The sequence below is a fragment of the Rhinatrema bivittatum genome, chromosome 16, assembly GCF_901001135.1.
Source record: "Rhinatrema bivittatum chromosome 16, aRhiBiv1.1, whole genome shotgun sequence".
NCBI lineage: Eukaryota > Metazoa > Chordata > Amphibia > Gymnophiona > Rhinatrematidae > Rhinatrema > Rhinatrema bivittatum.
The window spans coordinates 70,199,510-70,219,750 of NC_042630.1; the positions used below are offsets into that span (position 1 = coordinate 70,199,510).

General features: G+C 46.2%; 1 protein-coding gene across 3 annotated transcripts in view; it reads right to left on the reverse strand.

Annotated features, from left to right (window-relative positions):
* The window catches only part of PLD2 (phospholipase D2), a 444,278-nt gene that overhangs the window by 155,220 nt on the left and 268,817 nt on the right, over positions 1 to 20,241 (reverse strand). For all 3 annotated transcript variants that reach the window (XM_029581771.1, XM_029581768.1, XM_029581769.1), the window contains exons 13-14: positions 19,014 to 19,124; positions 18,728 to 18,919 (exon numbers count right to left, since the gene is read on the reverse strand). In XM_029581771.1, the coding sequence (XP_029437631.1) occupies positions 18,728 to 18,919; positions 19,014 to 19,124 (303 nt within the window). The remainder of the gene's footprint in view (positions 1 to 18,727; positions 18,920 to 19,013; positions 19,125 to 20,241) is intronic.

A 20,241-nucleotide genomic window follows, 5' to 3' on the forward strand; every position in this document is an offset into this window, starting at 1 on the left:
AGTGAGGGCCGTGGGGCACGCACGCCCTAAGGTACCAGCGGAGCATGGCGGGAGGCAGCGCCCAAGCCGGTCCGGGGACGCCGGAGAGGACGGCAGGCAGACGCCGCGGCAGCCAGGTGTCCTTCTATAGCGAGAGAAGGTGCAAAGAAAGAAAGGTAGGCTGAGTGAAGCCGTCGGGAAGGGACGGTTGCAACAGTTATATACCTAGACGATATCTTGATTTTCTCTCAAGACCTGACTACTCACAAGGAGGATGTCAAGAGGGTTCTACAGAGACTGCGGGAGAATCATCTATACACTAAGCTGTCCAAATGTGAATTCCACAAGGAATCTGTACCTTTCTTGGGGTACATAGTGTCAAATCAAGGGTTCCAGATGGATCCTCAAAAGCTTGAGAGCATTCAGAAATGGACTCAACCCACTGGTCTAAAGGCTCTTAGATGATTTCTGAGATTTACTAACTACTACAGAACCTTAAGAATTACTCCTCACTGACTGTGCCATTAACAGCTCTAACAAAGAAAGGTGCCAATGTTGCCAATTGGTCTATGGATGCTGTCACCACTTTTCAAAAGCTGAAGAACACTTTCTCTAGCAAGCCATGCCTCCAGCATCCGGATCCCGCACACCCCTTCATTGAGGAGGTTGATGCCTCAGATGTTGGCGTAGGGGCTGTGCTAAGTCAAACCAGAGACTCCAAGATCCTGCATCCCTGTTCCTTTTTCTCCAGACGCTTCACGCTGGCAGAAAGGAATTACGGCATTGGAGATAAAGAATTACTGGCGAAGCTATAGAAATACTACTGGTGGCCATCCATGAAAGAATATACCTTTGCCTATGTAGCGGCCTGTGCTAATTGTGCCAGACAGAAACCTCCGCCCGGACATCCTTGGGGCCTGCTTCAACCCTTGCCAGTACCAGATGAGCCCTGGACTCACATCGTCAGGGACTTCGTGATGAACTTAACCACCCTCTGGAGGAAACAATACCATCTGGGTAACAGTGGATCGTTTCTCAAAGATGGCTCACTTTGTGGCTCTTCCTGGTTTACCAACTACCAGTGAACTTGCGAAACTTTTCATCAGCCACATTTTCTGCCTGCACGGCATGCCTAAACACATCGTCTCAGATAGAGGTGTACAATTCACAGCCAAATTCTGGAAGGCTTTGTGCAAGAACTTCGATATTTCTCTCGACTTCACCTCATCATACCATCCTCAGTCAAATGGTCGAACTGAGAGGATGAACCGTAACCTCAAACAGTTCCTCCATGCCTACGTTGGTTCACGTCAGAATGACTGGGCTGAACTGTTACCGTGGGCCGAGTTCACCATCAACTCCCATCCAGCTACATCAACTGGATCAACACCTTTCGAAGTGGTATATGGGCGACTACATTCACCACTTTTGCCACTTCCGCTATCTGTGTCGTCCCCGGCAGCTCAATCTACTGCCAACAAGATTCAACATCTTTGGAAGAAGACCAAGGAGATGCTCCCTAAAGCTGGACTTCGAGTTAAAAAGGGCTATGATGCTCATCACAACAAGGCTCATGACTTCAAGCCTGGTGATAAAGTCTGGCTATCTACTAAGCACCTCAGACTCAAGCTACCTTCAGCTCACTTCGCTCCACGTTATGTCGGACCTTTTCCCATCCTCCGACGTCTGGGCAACTTCTCCTACAGTCTCCGACTTCCCCCAGCAATGAAGATTCATAACGCGTTTCATGTCTCTTTACTGAAACCGCTCAACCTTAACAAATTCAGCACCAGGACACCGGATCTCCCTCCTGTTGACGCAGAAGAGGACATTGAGTACAAAGTAGATGCAATACTTGATGTAAGGAAGAGAGGCAGAATTTGGGAATATCTCCTGTCATGGGAGGGCTATGGACCAGAAAATAACTCATGGGAACCTATGGCTAATATCATGGACAAGGAGATGCTGAACCAGTATCATTGTTCACATCCTCGGAAACCAAGACCAGGTAGGGGGTCTGGAGGATGCCCTTTCAAGGAGGGTACTGTTGCGTCCATCGGTCTCAGACGGCTTCGTCCTACTTGCCTCACCTCTTTATTCACTTTCTCCACTAGCCTCGAGAAGATGGCGACCGCCACGTCTGCTAGCCGCACCCTCCGGCGTCCCTGGAACTGCTATGGCGGGGCATTCCGCCATGATGCACCTGAGGGCCTCCTAGGGTGCACGCATGCACGCTACCCACGTCTTTATTCCAACATTGGAGCAACACTCGGGGGCGTTCCCCTCAACTGACGTCACGCCTGACGTCACGACTGACTTTGAGTTAGCAAAGGATTGGATTCGTCCGGTCTAAGCTGCTCTGCCGCTTCCTGCTGCCGCTGGAAGCTCTCTCTACTCTTCGGGGTTCTGCTAACTTGGGTACCCGCTCCTCGGGGGCCCTATGCTTCTTTCTAGGTACCTATCCAGTATCCAGGTACTCGCTCCTCGAGGGCCTGTGTCATCTACCTTAGTGCCTGCTTACCACTCGCTCCTATCCGCTGGAAACTCTACTATTGCAGCTACAAGAGTTGTGAGTAATCTAGTATCTACTAGTCTGTCACCTACAGCTCCGCATAGGGAACCACTCCTCGGGGTCCTATGCTTATCTCCAGGTGCCTATCCAGTATCCAGGTACTCGCTCCTCAAGGGCCTGTGTTGTCTACCCTGGTGCCTGATATTTCTTTCTACCTGCTGGGAACTCTATTATCGCAGCTGCAAGAGTTGTGAGTAATCTATATCTATCAATCTGTCTTGCCTACAGCTCCTCATTGGAAACCAGCATCGGAGCCCTACACCACCATTGTGGGACGGGTCTCCTCAACCGAGGACCCCAGACTGTTGCTGCAAGAATCTACTCACTACTGCCACCTCTGGCGACTACTTCAAGCTGCATAAAGCAAAATTGCTTACCTTGTAATAGGTGTTATCCCAGGACAGCAGGATGTAGTCCTCAAATATGGGTGACATCATCAGATGGAGTCCTGGTACAGAAAACATCTGTCAAGAGTTTCTAGAAACGTTTGGCTGGCACTGTGGGTCTACTGAGCATGCCCAGCATGCCATGATATTCTCAGCCACAGGGGTCTCCCTTCAGTCTCGTTTGTAGCAATATGCGTGAGCTAAAAAAATAAAATAATAAAAACGTATCGGACCCAACTCCGCGGGGAGGTGGGTGGGTTCTGTGAGGACTACATCCTGCTGTCCTGGGATAACACCTATTACAAGGTAAGCAATTTTGCTTTATCCCAGGACAAGCAGGATGATAGTCCTCACATATGGGTGATTAGCAAGCTACAGGCTGAGTCATTCTTATATTATACCAACAGCATATAACTTGTGCAACAAGCACAACAACTGGTGTACTGCTGGAAAAAATGAGGCAGCCTGAAAATCACAGCAGGACGGATGTCGAAGGAGTTAGAATTATACTGGAAATAAGTTCTTTAAGACAGATTGTCCAAAGGCTGAATCTTGTCATCCTTCTTTGTCCAGACAATAAAGAGCTGCAAAGGTGTGAAGGGAACTCCATGTTGCAGCTTTACATATGTCCAGAATGGGCACTGAACGATAGTGTGCTACTGATGTGGACATAGCCCTCACTGAATGTGCTTTTACTCGCCCCTGGAGAGGAATGTTTGCTTTTTCATAACAGAATTCAATACAATCTGCTAGCCAGCTGTAGAGATTCTGTTATCCTACCGCATCTCCTGGTTTATTTTTATCGAAAGAAACAAAGAGTTGGGTGGATTTCCTATGGACCGCTGTGCGATTCAGTTAAAAAGCTAGTGCACGTTTACAGTCCAATGTATGTAAAACTCTCTCTCCCTGGTGAGAGTGAGGTCTTGGAAAGAAAGTAGGCAAGACTATTTTCTGATTTATATGAAAGTCTGTTACCACTTTTGGTAGGAATTTGGGGTGAGTGCGAAGGACTACTCTGTCATGCAGGAGCCTTGTGTAGGGTGCGTATGTGACGAGAGCTTGCAACTCACTGACCCTTCTAGCCGATGTAATAGCCACCAAGAAAAGCACTTTCCATGTAAGGAATTTTTCTTCACAAGAGTGTAGAGGCTCAAACGGTGAGCGCATGAGCCTTGTTAGTACTAAATTCAGGTCCCATTCAGTGACCGGTGGTCGAATGGGAGGCTTAAGAAGAAGTAAGCCCCTCATGAACCTACTTACTAGGGGTTGTGCTGTTATTGGTGCATCCCCTATTCCCTTGTGGTATGCCGCTATGGCGCTTAGGTGTACCCTTACAGAGGATGTCTGGAGACCAGAATCCGACAGGTGGTATAAGTAATCTAGTAAAGAAGAAGTGGGGCAGGAGAAGGGTTCTATACCCTTTTGTGTGCACTATTTTGTAAATCTAGTCCACTTAAAGTGGTAGGATTTACGTGTGGAAGGCTTTCGTGAAGCTACTAGAACTTGAGCGACTTGTGTTGAAAGATTAAGTGGTTGCAGAATTAAGCTTTCAACATCCAAGCTGTTAGGGCAAGAGTTGTCAGGTTGGGATGACGCAACTTGCCCTGATTCTGAGTGATGAGAGTGGGCTCTGAGCCCAGGCGGATTGGTGGTGAGATCGAGAGGTCGAGGAGTATGGAAAACCATACTTGTCGAGGCCAGTTCGGGGCTATGAGGATCATTGTCCGTTTGTCCTGTTGTAGCTTCACGAGAGTTTTGGATATGAGCGGGATCGGAGGATACGCATATAGAAGACCTGTGTTCCAGGGACGAGAAAATGCGTCCTTGGGGACTGTTTGTCGACGACTGTGGAGGGAGCAGAACTTTTCCACTTTGTGGTTCAGTTTGGACGCAAAGAGATCTATAGGTGGGCGACCCCAGCGTTGAAAGATTTTGCTCGCTACACGTGGGTCCAGCGACCTTTTGTGGGGATTGACATGTCGACTGAGATCGTCTGCTAGGATGTTCTTGATGCCCGCCAGGTAAGATGCTCGGAGATGTATGGAATGCTCCAGAGCCCAAGCCCAAATCTGCACTGCTTCCTGGCAGAGCAGATAAGAGCCTGTGCCTCCCTGTTTGTTTATATACCACATTGCTACTGTGTTGTCTGTTTGTAACAGCACCATCTTGTTTGAGAGGCAGTCTTTAAAGGCATAAAGGGCATATCTCATCACTCGAAGTTCCAAGAAGTTTATCTGATACTGTTTTTCGAGCGTAGTCCACGTCCCTTGTATTTGAAGGTTGTTGACGTGAGCTCCCCATCCCATCTTTGCTCGGGGCTGCCGCTGACACTTCTACCGCTGCTGCTGCTGCACGTTGGAGGGAGGCCTGCACGATCGGCGCCCAGACCCGTCGGGGTAAGGCCTTTTAATCTCTTCCCCCCGGCGAGCCTGGAACGCGATCGCACAGCAAACACCACCTACCATCGGTCGTTCAGCCTGAAAACACGCCCCACAGTATCTTCAGCCAATAAGGAAAGGAGAGGGACTTTTAAATTTTAATCCCCTCTGGCGCCGCGCGCCAGCGTCGCGCACCAAAGGATCGCAACAAAGGGGCCTGCCCCTTTGTGCGCCCCTTCATGCAGTCACTGAGGGCAATCACTACTCTAATTTATCTTGGCCTTTCTTGCTTTCTCTCTACTCCAGACTCCTTTAGAACTCCACTACTCGGTTTCTCTCACCTCCTCTTACCTACGCTCAAAATGCACGCTTTCAACATCCCCATTATTTACAATCACCAGAGAATTAAAGAGAAAATACTTCAATTTCACACCTACCAGCAGAAAAGGCTAATCCCTATCATTATTTCTCCTATCACACAATTCCTTGGGCTCTCCCTTTTTACCCTATCCCTTTTCAATGCACAATCTCTCTCAAAAAAATCTCATATACTCAATGATTTTCTCTTAGAGACCAATCCTGACATCTGTGCCATCACAGAGACTTGGTTAAAATCCACAGACTCTTGAGGCCCAGTTCACACAAGCTACCACGCAGGTGATCCGAGACTTTTTTCTTGATAATGTCGGGTCTGTCCCCTCTCCGGTCACTGTTTGGGATTCCTTTAAATCTTTCATTAGGGGGCACTTTATTTCTCGCTCCTCCTATGTTAAAAAGCGGAAAGAGCAGGCTTGCTCACGATTAAAAGCCAGACTTGCGGATCTAACTGCGCAGCACAGCAAGTCTGGGTCTCCACGACTGCGTTCTCAGCTTACTCACACCCGGGAGGAATTACACAGACTCGAGCTAGATCATATTACGCACGCATTAAATCTCACCAGGCAACATCACTTTGAGGGCGGTAACAAGGCAGGTAGGATTCTGGCCCACCAGCTTAAAAAACAATCATTCCAAAATCACATTCTTAAAATAAAGAATGACCAGGGTCAGATCGAAACGTCTGCCTCGGCCATTGCGCGACAATTTTTACACTTCTATCGGCAGTTGTATTCGGCTGAATCCCACATTCAGTCGGTAAATATTGGCCAGTATCTGCGAGATCTCCCCCTTCCTAGACTTCATCAGGATATGCATGACAGACTCAACGCGGAAATCACAACTCCTGAGATTCTTGAGGTTATTAAAACTCTCAAGGTCGGCAAGGCTCCGGGACCCGATGGCCTTACAGCTACTTTTTATAAATCCTTTAGGTCAGTTCTGGCCCCACATCTCCAAAGTCATTTCAATCACTTGCGTAATGGGGGAACGTTACATTCAACTTCTAACACCGCAGGCATTACTATTATTGCTAAACCTGGAAGGGATCCCTCCTTGTGCGCTTCCTATCGCCCGATTTCCTTAATTAATTTGGATTTAAAAATCTTGGCAAAGATTCTGGCCGATAGGATTAATACTTTCATTCCACATATTATACACCCAGACCAGGCCGGCTTTATCCCAGGCAGAATGGCCAGCGACAATGTTCGCAAAATTATCAACATTATTTGGGGGGCTCTGCAAAGACGGGATGTACATCATCTCCTCCTGGCCATAGATGCAGAGAAGGCCTTTGACATGGTTCATTGGCCTTTTCTCTTTCAAGCATTACAGGAGATGGGATTTGGCTCCTTTTTCCGCAACTGGATCCAAGCCCTTTATCACAACCCTCTGGCACGCATAAAAATCAATGGTAGCTACACCGCCCCGTTTCCGGTGCAGAGAGGGACTAGACAAGGCTGCCCATTGTCACCCCTCCTTTTTGCAATTTTTCTCGAACCCCTAGACATTTCCATCCGCCGCAACCCACAGGTGCAGGGATTCATTACATCTACCTGCGAGCCCAAGTTGTCACTTTTTGCTGACGACATTCTCTTCACTATTGGTAATCCCGTGGGTTCCCTGCCTGCCCTCGAGTCTGAGCTAGCCCGTTTTAGTGCCCTTTCAGGATTCAAGATCAACTGGGAGAAGTCCGAGATTCTAAATCTCTCCTGCCCCCAAGATATAGTAGGTCAATTGCAGCAAGCTCATGCATTTAGATGGGCGCCCTCCAAACTTAAGTATTTAGGGGTGTATCTGAGTAATAATGTATGTGACTTGTATAATCTTAATTATGCTCCTCTTATTAAGAAAATAGATGTTGACTTGGAGAACTGGGGCTCTCTTCCGCTCACGTGGCTCGGACGACTTGCTACCATCAAGATGAACTTGCTGCCCCGGTTCCTGTACCTTTTTCAGACACTACCAATTCCACTGAGTCGAATCACGCTACTTCAATGGCAACGGAAGCTGCTCCGTTTCTTGTGGCGCCGCCGCCCTCCTCGTGTGGCGCAGTCTGTCCTCTACCAGCCGAAACTACAAGGTGGTCTGGGCCTTCCCAATCTGAGATGGTATTATGCAGCTGCCCAGCTCAGGCCCCTCATTGACTGGCACTGTGCTCGTGCCACAAAGCCGTGGGTCGCTTTGGAACAATCGTGGATTGCGCCGGTCCCCTTGGCCTCCCTTCTCTGGCAACCTATCTCGTCCTGGCGACCGATGATACAGCTTCCACCCTGCACCAGGCACACGTATAACATCTGGAAGCAGTGGAGAACCCGACTGGTGGGCCGGTATGAATATTTCCCTCTTACTTATTTATTCCACAACACCCAGTTTCCGGCAGGTCTACCTACCAAGGCCTATGGACTTTGGCAAGCGGGAGGACTTCTCTGCCTGTATCATGTCATGCACCAGGGTCGACTGGCCTCCTTCGACATCCTTCGAGAGCGATTCCACCTACCAGCTACGGAATTTCTTGCCTACATGCAACTCCGCCATTTTATCTCCCATGTTCAATCTAGGGGGCTCCTGGCTCCCTCACGCTCTCTTTTTGAGGGATACTGTGTTTCGCCTACTGCAATTGGTGGCCTTATCTCCAAAATTTACCAGCAACTACTACAGCGCCCGTTCACTAAACACACTCACATGACAGCTTGGGAAGCTGACCTCCAGCGGCCTCTATCGGAGGAGGCTTGGGAATCTATCTTTTCCAACATATCCCGTGGCAATGTGTCCACCCGCATTGTAGAAGCCAACTACAAGACTTTATATCGCTGGCACCTGACGCCGATGAAGCTACATCGCTGCTACCCGCAAATGGACCGTTACTGTTGGCGGAACTGTCACCAAGAGGGCACATTTCTACACATGTGGTGGACGTGTGCTTTTATTCGTCCTCTTTGGACCTATGTATCACGGCTTCTATCAGACCTGCTTCAGTCTCCCTGTTTGCTCACCATGGAGCAGGCATTGCTCTTTGCTCCCTGCGACTCTTTACCTTTGCACGCTCAGACTCTTGTGCAACAGTTGTGCACGGCGACTAAAATGGAAATTGCTTACCGATGGAAAAGGCCACATCCGCCCACGTCAGACGAATTGCTCAAACGTCTAGATAACGTATGCCTTCTTTATAGACTCACGGCACTGAAACACCACCGACTTTCTAAATTTCTTCAAATCTGGGACCCCTATATTTCATGGAGATCCTTATCTTTCACGGTTGTTTAAAAGTGACATCAAGCACTGTTTTCTTTTGCCTCTACTTATTCATCATTCATTTTGCCTCTATTTATTCATCATTTATCTACCCTACGTTCAGCTCCTGAGTTGTTGTTGACTGGAGTGATGCTAGTCTACTCACGTTTATAGATGATTCTTTGGACTTTTCATGGCATGTTGGGGGGTGGGGGGACTGGGACATGTATGCAAAGTTTGCTGTTGTTCTTGCACCACTGCTTGTTTATGTTTATTCTGTGTATTACGGCAAATAAAAATTATAAATTAAAAAAAAAAAAAAAATCCACAGACTCAGTAATCATTAACCAACTCCCCACACAATCATATGACCTCTTCTCGATTCCCAGACCGAAGAAAAGAGGTGGTGGCCTGTTACTTGCAGCTATGAAAGGCCTAAAAATAACCTTACAACACTCAAGCCTAATTGCTAATATAGAATGTGCATACTTCAAATCAAAAGAACTACAAATATGCCTAATCTACGCTCCACCCAGAATTCTTGATGCTGAGCCATCTCCCATCATTGAATACATTGCCAAACACATCAACTATGTCTCTCCTGCTTTAATAATGGGTGACTTCAATCTTCACGTAGACTCGGCTATACGCTCTCACAACTGTGAAATTTTCTTATCTTCGCTTCAGAACATGGGTTTCATACAGATCATTAACAACCCAACTCATAAAGCAGGCCACACCTTGGACTTGATTTTCATTAATGAAGGTATCTCTCTCGCATCTTCTCCGACATGTAATCCAGTTCCCTGGTCGGACCACCAAATTATTACCACAGCCCTTGAGATAGCAAACACTCTTCCCCCATCCTTCCCTAAAACCACGGTTCATTTCAGAAAACCATGTTCCACAGAAGTCCTAACTAATCATCTTGAAAAGGAACTACCTCAGCTAGACCTCTCAAATGCGAACTCTGCCATCAATTCTTGGCATTCTATTATCAACAAAGTCGCAGACCAAACCTGCCCCCTTACCACTAAGGTGATTCACAAGGCCCAAGACAACAGAAAACCTTGGTTCACGCCTGAACTGAAAGCTATCAAACTACACCTCAGAAATAAAGAACATATTTGGCGTAGAAATCTGTCTCCCTCAACTTTAGCAAGCTACAAGTCCACCCTCAATACCTACAGGAACTCCATTTTCAAAACTAAGAGAGAATTTTTTGCAAAAAAATTTCACCACTTCATTTTCGATTCTAAAGCTCTTTTTTCATACATCTCGGCCCTCACAAAACCATTGCCACCATCTATTCCTGATGACCACGCTCTCATCAAAGCTAATGAATTGGCCAACTTCTTCGAAAACAAAATTACTAATCTCACCAAACAGTTTACTACAACCAACCCTCCTAACCCTCATCATACGACACCATTACCACAGACGACTGCCAGGTTAGACTCCTTTGAAACCACCTCCTCTCTTGAAGTGAAAAATATTTTGAAAAAACTTAAACCCTCATCTCATCCTCTAGATTCCATCCCATCAAACCTCCTCATTTCTATTCCAAAAACCATTGCCAAGCCCATAGCAAAAATCATCAACTGTTCGTTAACCCAAGGACTAGTTTCCGATTCTCTAAAACAAGCCATTTTGAAACCTCTCCTAAAAAAACCCAACCTATCAACTACTGACCCAGCAAATTTCCGCCCCATTGCCAACCTGCCTTTCATCGCCAAGATCATGGAGAAAATAGTTAATAAACAACTCACAGAATTCCTGGAGGATCACAAGATTCTATCACCATCACAATATGGTTTTCGTAAATCTCTAAACACGGAATCACTTCTGATCTCGCTCACCGACTCCATCATTGTGAACATGGACAAAAAACAATCGCACCTCCTGATTCTACTTGATCTTTCGGCTGCCTTTGATACAGTCAACCATTCAATTCTGCTTGACAGACTCATGGATATTGGCATATCGGGCTCTGCCTTGGACTGGTTCCGTTCCTTCCTTCATAATAGATCATTCAAGGTGAAAATCAATAATAATCAATCACATTCAATCAGTTCCAAATTGGGTGTTCCACAAGGCTCTGCCCTTTCACCAACCCTCTTCAACATTTATCTACTTCCTCTCTGCCTCCTCCTCACCAAGATGAAAATCAAGCATTACATATACGCAGATGATATCCAAATTATCATCCCCATCAAGGAGTCTTTACGAAAAACCATCATCTTTTGGGACAGTTGCTTCCAGGAAATCAGCTCTCTCCTCTTTAAGATTAACCTAGTCATCAACAAAGACAAGACGGAATTCCTAATCATCTCTCATGATGCAAATCTCTTTATTAGAGAAACAACCTTTCACCCAATGCTCAACCTCAGGTTGATAACCACTCTCTTCCTACCTTCCCTTCAACAATACCTGATAACTTCAAAAATTCTTCGTACATAAGAGATTTAGGCACCCTCTTGGACAACCAGTTCAACTTTAAAAGATTTGTTAACAATACAACTAAAGAATGCTTTTTCAAATTACAAGTCCTTAAAAAACTTAAACTCCTTCTACACTTCTATGATTTCCGTTTGGTTCTTCAATCAATCTTACTCACTAAAATCGATTACTGTAACTCTTTGTTGCTCGGATTCCCTGCTGTAACTATAAAGCCACTACAGATGTTACAGAACTCAGCTGCCAGGATTTTGACAAACACAAAAAAGAGGGATCACATTACTCCAATCCTTTACCACCTCCACTGGCTCCCCATCAAATATAGAATTATCTACAAAGTGCTAACCATCATGCACAAAAACCTACACAATCTTGCCCCACTCGATCTCACTTTCCAGGTTCGCCCTAAATATTCCACCAGACCTTTGAGAAGAGAATACCTAGGTACCCTCTTCGTCCCTCAAGCTAAAACATCTCTAAGAAAAAGGGCCTTTTCTACCACTGGTCCCTCTAACTGGAACACTCTCCCTCCTGACCTCCGACAAGAGACTTGCCCAATCTCCTTTAAGAAAAAACTTAAAACTTGGTTATTCAAGCTTGCTTTTCCAGAACCCTCTTGTTAGCTTAAAGCCTTCTCTACATCTCTCACTACACTTCTCTGTTTATTTCTCTCTCTCATATGGTTTGATCTGTTATTAGTCTCTCTCATTTATTCAGGTTTATTTATTCAGTCCCTCTGAAGAATCCCTCAGTCACTCTTTTGACTTTTCCTTTTATTTTATTTATTTATTTTTATTTTTATTTTATTTATTTTTATTTTTATTTCATTCCTTTTTTTTTTCTTCCGCTATTCTCCACTCCTTTTTCTACATATCTTCTTAGTTCCTTCTCCCTAACTAAGCCTAGTACAAGCACAACACATTTTGAATTATTCATTTGTTAGACTTTTATTACTTATGACCTTCATTACTATGTAATCCAATTCTTATTTACCTTGATTACTATGTAATTTAAATTGTATACTTAGTTTTTCTTCTCTTTGACTGTTACTTAAAGTTGCTTAAATGTTTATTGTTCCATGTAATGCCGTCAGGCAAGTTTTTGTTCTTTGTAAACCGGTTTGATTTGCATCTAATGTAGGAAGATCGGTATAAAAAAACAAAAAATAAATAAAATAAATCTGTAATTAGGATGACTTGTGGATTTGCCTGTTGGAATGGGAGACCAACTTTCAACGCTGTTTGATTTGTCCACCAGTGGAGCGACAGACGTAACTGGTCGGTGATTTGAATTGTGTACAACAGTGGTTGGAAAGCTTGTAGCCATTGAGATTTCAAAGTCCATTGAGTTCTTCTCATGGCTAACTTCGCCATAGGAGGGACATGTACTGTCGAGGCCATATGTCCTAGTAGTACTAGAATTTGATGGGCGGATGCGAAATGGTGATGAATCATAATGTTTGCCAGTCGTGCCAAATTGTCTGCACGGTCGCTTGGAAGGGAAGCTTTCGCCACTGTGGTGTTGAGGTCTGCTCCAATGAATGTGAGGAGTTGAGACAGCTCGACGTGGGATTTTGGATAATTGATGAGGAATCCCAGAAGGTGCAAGAGTGTTATTATGGTTTTCAAGGCAGAGAGAGCTCCCTGCCTGGATGTACTTCTGATTAGCCAATCGTCTAGGTATGGAAAAAACATGAATGCTGTTTTTTCTTAAATGTGCAGCCACTACTGCTAGGCATTTCGTAAACACTCGAGGAGCAGAGGCCAATCCGAATGGCAGGTCTCGGTACTAGTAATGATTCTTTCCCACTATGAATCGTAGATATTTGGGATGTTGTGTGGAAATTGGTATGTGCGCATAAGCGTCTTGAAGGTCCAGAGAACAGAGCCAATCTCCCTTTTGAAGTAATGGAAGGATGGTTCCCAGAGATACCATCCAAAATTTTTCTTTGTGTAGAAATTTGTTGAGATTTCGGAGGTCTAAGATAGGGCAAAGGCCGCCTGTTTTCTTTGGAATGAGGAACTAGCAGGAGTAGAACCCCTTGCCTTGTTGAGACCGGGGAACTGGTTCGATGGCCCTGGCAGTCAGCAAAGTAGAGAGTTCTACTTGAAGTTGAGATGTGAAGAGAATGTTTGACCAAAGTGGAATGGGAGGAGAATGTGGGGGTATCGTATTGAATTTTAGGCGATATCCCCGATGTAGTATGGCTAATACCCATTGATCTTTTGTGATGAGACTCCATTGGTGTTGGAAGTAATGAAGTCAACCTCCGACTGGTAGGGAGGGCATAGGGTTGAGAAAGAGGCTGCTGTTCTCTTGGCATGGTTCAAAAACCCTCCGCTGGTCCAGTTTGGGGTGATGACTGGGTCTTTTGTGGCTTCGGTTGACGTGGACATCCTCTCTGTGAGGGACGGTATGGACGTGCTGAAGAGGTAGGAGGGTAATACCTTCTTGGTCTGTAGAAGGGTCTGCTCGAGTCTCTGCGTGATGGACGTCTTAGGGAAGATGTCTGATCTGCTGGCAATTTTGATAGCTGACGGAGAGTCTCATGATGGTCTTTCAGCTGAGATACCGTAGCTTGTAACTTTTCTCCAAAAATATTGTCTCCAACACAAGGGAGATCTGCAAGCAGTTCTTGAACTTCCTGCCTAAGGTCAGAAGCCTTAAGCCAGGCCCATCTTCTCGCACTTATTGCAGAGGCAGACAAACGAGTTGATGTTTCGAAGACATCATAGGCTGCTCTCACCTCATGTTTGCCAGATTCTAATCCCTTGTCAACTAATGTAGCTAAAGGTAGTTGATGCTGCTGTGGGAGGTTGTCCACAATACCCTGTACTTGTTTCCATATGTTCTGTTGGTACTGTGTCATGTATAGCTGGTATGCCGCAATACGTGCTACCAGCATGGACCCTTGATAGACCTTCTTCCCTAAGGTGCCCAAGAATCATTGCTCCTTTCCTGGTGAGACAGAAGAATGAGGTTTGTGTTTCTGAGCCTTCTTCTGAGCGGATTCTACCACTATCGAATGGTGAGGTAGTTGGGGCTTCTGGTATCCTGGAGCATGTTGCACTAGATGTATCAATAGGCTGAAATGTAAATTCTAATGTATCAATAGGCTGAAATGTAAATATTGTGCTGTTCAATTTCTCCCCTTCCATCCCAAGTTTATTTTCCTTGTTTTTTGTAACTTTCCCTCTCCCTTTTCTGATTCACTGTATTTAAAGTTCAAGGTTCTTATTGAAAATATTGTTTTTTACGTTACGTTATGCTTTACACTCCTTGTTATTTGTAAACCGGGTTGATGTGATGCCTATCATGAAACTCGGTATAACAAAAACAATAAATAAATAAATAAATAAATAGATAAGTGGCATCTGTTCTCAGAGTCACTGCAGGGACTGAGCAGGGGTGTTCCCACATTCGTTGTTGCAATTCCAAGAGGACTTGATGGATTGGGATAGCCATGATTTCCTTCGGTGCATCCACAAACTGCAGTACTTCTAGAGCCTTATGTCTAGTATCCTCCTCTGTGACTAATTCAAATGGAATTGTATCTGCCATTTCTTTGATAAAATTTGTAAATGACAAATCTTCTGGAAGGGATTTCTTTCTCTCCTCTGGTGGAGAGGGCTCTGATGACAGTTCCTCTGACTCAGTGCCCGTGTCAACATCCTTCCAAGGTGTATATTGAGGATGATAAGGGGAGTCAATGTCTTCTGGCAGGACATGATGCTTTGATTTAAACACAGCCTTTGTTGGGATGTGTTGTGGCATCGTTGGAAGTGAGGGCATTGATGGGGAATCGATGGGCCTCGATGGCATCAATGGAAATCGATGCCTTGTATCCCCCGATGGACCTGGATGGATTGGCATCGATGTGTCCTTGAAAGGCATTGAGAGTGTCTTCGGGACTCGATGTCGATGGAACCCCGATGGTTCTGGGGCAGAATCGGAGTCTCTGCCGTCATCCTCCGATGATCTGGGAGCCGGAATGGCTGGAGTCATCGGTGGGGGTATCGGCATCGATGGCATCGATGGCTGCGTCGATGGAGTCGGTGCCGTCGGTGTTGGCGGAAAAACTTGTAATAAGGCATCGAGTCTATTCAGCAAAGGCTGAAAAATCGACTGCTCCAATGCCGATGTTGGTGTCTGTGCTGGCACCGATGGCACTGTCAGAGGCTGTAGGTTCTTCAGAGCCTCAACGACGGCCTGTTGGACTAAAGTAGTCACTTCTTCCCTTGAAATCGGGGCAGTCTCCACTGCCACTGGGGAAGGCATCGCTGGCGCTATTGGCACTTCCACGATAATTCGTGGTGGCACTTCCTCTGACACTGAGCCCAGTGGAGAGCGCCGCGATTCTTCGTGTACGGTCGGTGGAGTTGGCTCTAGTACACGGACTTTCTTGGGCATCGGCTCAATGGATTTCGATCCTGACATCGATGGTTTACCATCCGCTGGGTCGATGGCGATGCCGCTTTTTCTCCCGATGACTTTTCGATGTTGAAGACGATGCTATCGATGATATCGACGGTGCCGGTGACGGATGGTCGTTGGTCCATGTTTCACCTCGATGTTTGGTTACCGAGGGAGGAGTTATTCTTGGGGACAACGTCGACGATGACGATGGAATCTTTTTGAATAATTCTTTCATCTTATCCAAACGGGCACGCCTGTCCTTCGGTGTCATCTGGGCACAGGTTGAGCAAGTCCGGACATCGTGGCCTGATCCCAGGCAGAGAACACATACATAATGTGGGTCTGTTATGGGCATAGTCCGGTTGCAATCCAGACATTTTTTAAACCCCGATGCCATGATAAAGTTATGGCCTAATAACGGTCGATGACCGGCGGGAATTGACAGTAGGATGATCGGAATCGATCAAAAAACTATCTGAAAAATGTACTCACCGAGACTATGTCGAAGGGAGACCCAATTATGAGAAAATTGTGACTGAGAATGTGAAAAGAAAAGATTTTCTTCTCTGAGAAAATGTGAGGAAATTCTTTTTCCAGAGCTCCTGAACTGCTTTGCTACAGCAAGGCGGAAAAAAAGAGACTGAAGGGAGACCCCTATGGCTGAGAATATCATGGCATGCTGGGCATGCTCAGTAGGCCCACAGTGCCAGCCAAAAGTTTCTAGAAACTCTTGACAGACGTTTTCCGTACCAGGGCTCCATCTGATGATGTCACCCATATGTGAGGACTATCATCCTGCTTGTCCTGGGATAATAAATCTTATCTCTGTGTTTCTGCATTCTGAGTCTAGCCTGGTACTAAAGTTCCTCACGGGGCTCCTCCCTGTGGGAGTGGCCATCACTGTAGCACCCAAGAATCCACCCAAACACCTCAAAACTATAACAAGACCAGGGGAATAAAAGGGCATAATTCCACCTTCTTAAATAAACAGACAACTCGAGGATCATCCCCCTCGTCAGCGTCTGGAACCACCCTCTGTTGGTCCAAATGGACATCTTGCGGATCATCCATGAAGTCCACCCCATCCCTGGGGTCCACCTCCAACTCCACCCGACGCAATCCCAGGTGATGCAGTAGGTCCCCAGACCCACCTGTGGCCCTCTTAGGCTTCTTCGGCGCAGACAGGAGAGGCCTGACTCTCACCTGTTTTCCCTTTGCCCCCTTCCTTGCCAGGAAGGCTTTATGCATCAAGAGGATAAATTTTGGCAAAAATTCCTCAAGGCCATCCATCCCCTGCTTCAGGCTGTCGTCATTGTCCCCCCCCCCCCCCCCCCCCCCGCCATCAGAGTCCCCGTGAACCACAGGAGAAAACGGGGGAGGGGAATCTCTGGGTTCCCTAGTTAAAAATGACTCCTGCCAGTGGCCCTCCGCGGACCCTCGGCTGCCAACACTGACGTCCACCCCAAAGGGCGGGAAATCCACTTCCCCTGGTGTGCCCCCGCCGATGAACCCTCCTCTCCCGAAGCACAACCAGGACAGAGGGAGCAAGAATTTGAGCATGCAGATTCCAGCCCACACGTGCGGCACACTTCTCTGCCCGGTTCAGGCACCCTACCATGTGCTCCTGCACCCATGGCCTGCAAACACCGCCGGCCTCAGTTGCCACTCTAGTGCATGCAATTTTTTTTAGCCACTCCGCCATTTCCCGCAGCGGGAAAAATCAGCCAGGCACCGCCGTGCTGTTCCCCACCCCAGACACATGTGGACCAACGCAGTAGTTACCTTCTGTCTGCCAAGATCTGCAGCCCTCAATGCCGTAACTTCTGCCCCCCAGTAACCAGCTGTTTGCCTTTCTGCTCCTTTCTTTCTTTGTCATTTTTTTTTAGCTTTAAAATCACAGATACAAAGGCAAAAGACACACACAGGGGTACTACCCTGATTCCAGAGCCTTGCAGGTCCTGAGGGAACCAATCCCCTGGCTTTCAGGACTCCCGGCACAATGTGGGCGAGCACAAGAAGGGGTTCCCAACCCCCCGGACACCTGGCTCAACCTGAGGGATGGTCCACCAAGGAGACTAACACCTCAGGGAGCTTCCTCCGAAATTCTCCTACTTCAATTTCTCTCTTTCTCTTTCCTAATCTCAGATTCCAGGGTTGCACCTCTACCATCTGCTGGAGTTAGAGAAATACTGAGGGGACTGCAGGTGGCACTCTCGGTTATGTAGCAGTGCCTCAAAGTTTTGTTTCTCTGACTCCATCTGTTGGTAGGGAGGCAAAACCCATTTGTCAGAACTGATCTGGGTATGTGCAGGAATGAAAACTTAAGCAAAATGCTGAAAAACCTTACCTAGAGAACTAAGAGGATTGAAACCTCGGGCTCACTGACAGAAGTTAAGACAAGCAAGCAAAATGCACAAAAACTTGCCCAAAACTTGAGAAAAAAAATAAGTGAGAAAGGTTCACCAACTATGACAGAAAAAAGAGAGACTAAAGGGATCCCAAATGGATGCGTGATATAATGGAATGCTATGGGCACACTCAGTAGGCTCACTTAAAATTCTGGAAACGTGTACATAGTTTTTTCATGGCAGGCTTCATCAAAGGATGCCACCCATATCTGAAGGCTGCCATCCTGCTTGTCCTTGGAGAAAAGGCAGTTAATACAGCTGAGTTTAAAAGGGTATGAACAAGATCATGGAGGAAAAGTACATAAAAAGTTATTAATCAGGTAGTGATGGGGAAACAACTGCTTATCCCTGGACATAAGCAGCATGGAATTTATCTATTATATATGATCCTGTGATCTGGTTTGGCCACTGTTGGAAACAGGATATTGGCCTTGATGGATCCTTGGTCTGACCCAGTATGGCAGTTCTTATGGTACAACTCTTTTCCCCCAGACCCTTGAAATGACCACTCCTCTCTCTTACCTCCATCTTCATTGACGGATTCTTGGGATTACTGGCTCCCAGGTCAGTGAGCTGGTAGTCATGATTATCCCAGCGACCATAGGCCAGGTCCAGGCCACCCAGAAAGGCCACTGACTGGTCAATGACCACCATCTTCTCATGGTGGGCCCAGAGGAAGACATTGGAGGATACATGGTCTGGGTGCCGCATTACCTGCAGCCATGGAAACACGACAACCATCAGGCAGATCACAGACACCCAAATAGGGTTACCAAATATGCTACTGCATTTTCAGTTTCCTGCTCACCTTGATATTGGGGTGCAGAAGTATCAGCGCCCGTTTGCTGTACCCACTGTTGATGCCCAGGGCTAGCTCCACCTCCTTGAAGAGGAGGACACAGATGCGCACTCCCTGCTCCTATGGAAGAGATAAGAACAGAAGAAGAATGGGAGCAGAATGCAACAAGGATCTCGCTCAGCCATATGCAATTCAAAAGAGAACTTCTGAACTCTGAATCTCCTCTCCAACAGGATATCAAAGAGCAGGAGACCATGTTCTCCTCTACATCTAATGCAAATTTCTGGGCGTCCCAGCAGGATCTCAAGTGTAGGAGACTATATCCTCCACTATATCTAATACAAATTTCTAGGAGTCCCTGACAATGAAGGGATCAATTAGTGCACACTGAAGTGAATAAATGAATACCAAGGTTGTTTTAGATACTTTTGCAGCTAACTAGGGGCAAGTATTTTCCTGACCTGAATTAGCCAGATAACATTACCCGGCTAAAGCTGATATTCAGTATTAGCTGGGTAAATTTAAACCATGCCCAGGATCACCCACGCCCTCCCGCTTTTTTATCCAGTTGTTTTAACCATGTAATGATGTGCACGACTAAAACTGCTGCTCGGCAGGGAGGGAAATTTAAACATCAGGGTTTGTGCAGCTACGTCTCAACCTTAGCCGGACAAATCCTTTTGGATATTGACCTCTGTATCTTTATTTTCAGTTCTTTTTTTTTTTTTTAATTAATTACAAGAACAATTTTCAGAAGTTATATACCCAGGTAAAAGTACTGTCTGAAAATCCCCTCCCGACATGGTTAACAAGGCATTCCTGGGGACATGTAGGTCAAGGGAGCAAAATAACACATATAGACTGCATTTATCAAAGAAATATGTGTTCTTGTTTTGTAACAATTACCAGCCAAGTAAGCAGGTGCAAGAGTCTGTGGGTAATTTTCCCCAGAGCAATTTGAAAGGAAACGTAGGCATGTACTTTCTGACTGAGAACTACTGAAAGGCCCATGATGATAGTGGCATCACTCACTTTGTGGGCAGTTTAAGAACATAAGAAATTGCCATGCTGGGTCAGACCAAGTGTCCATCAAGCCCAGCATCCTGTTTCCAACAGAGGCCAAACCAGGCCACAAGAACCTGTCAATTACCCAAACACCAAAAAGATCCCATGTTACTGATGCAATTAATAGCAGTGGACTTCTCCAAGAACTTATCCAAACCTTTTTTGAACCCAG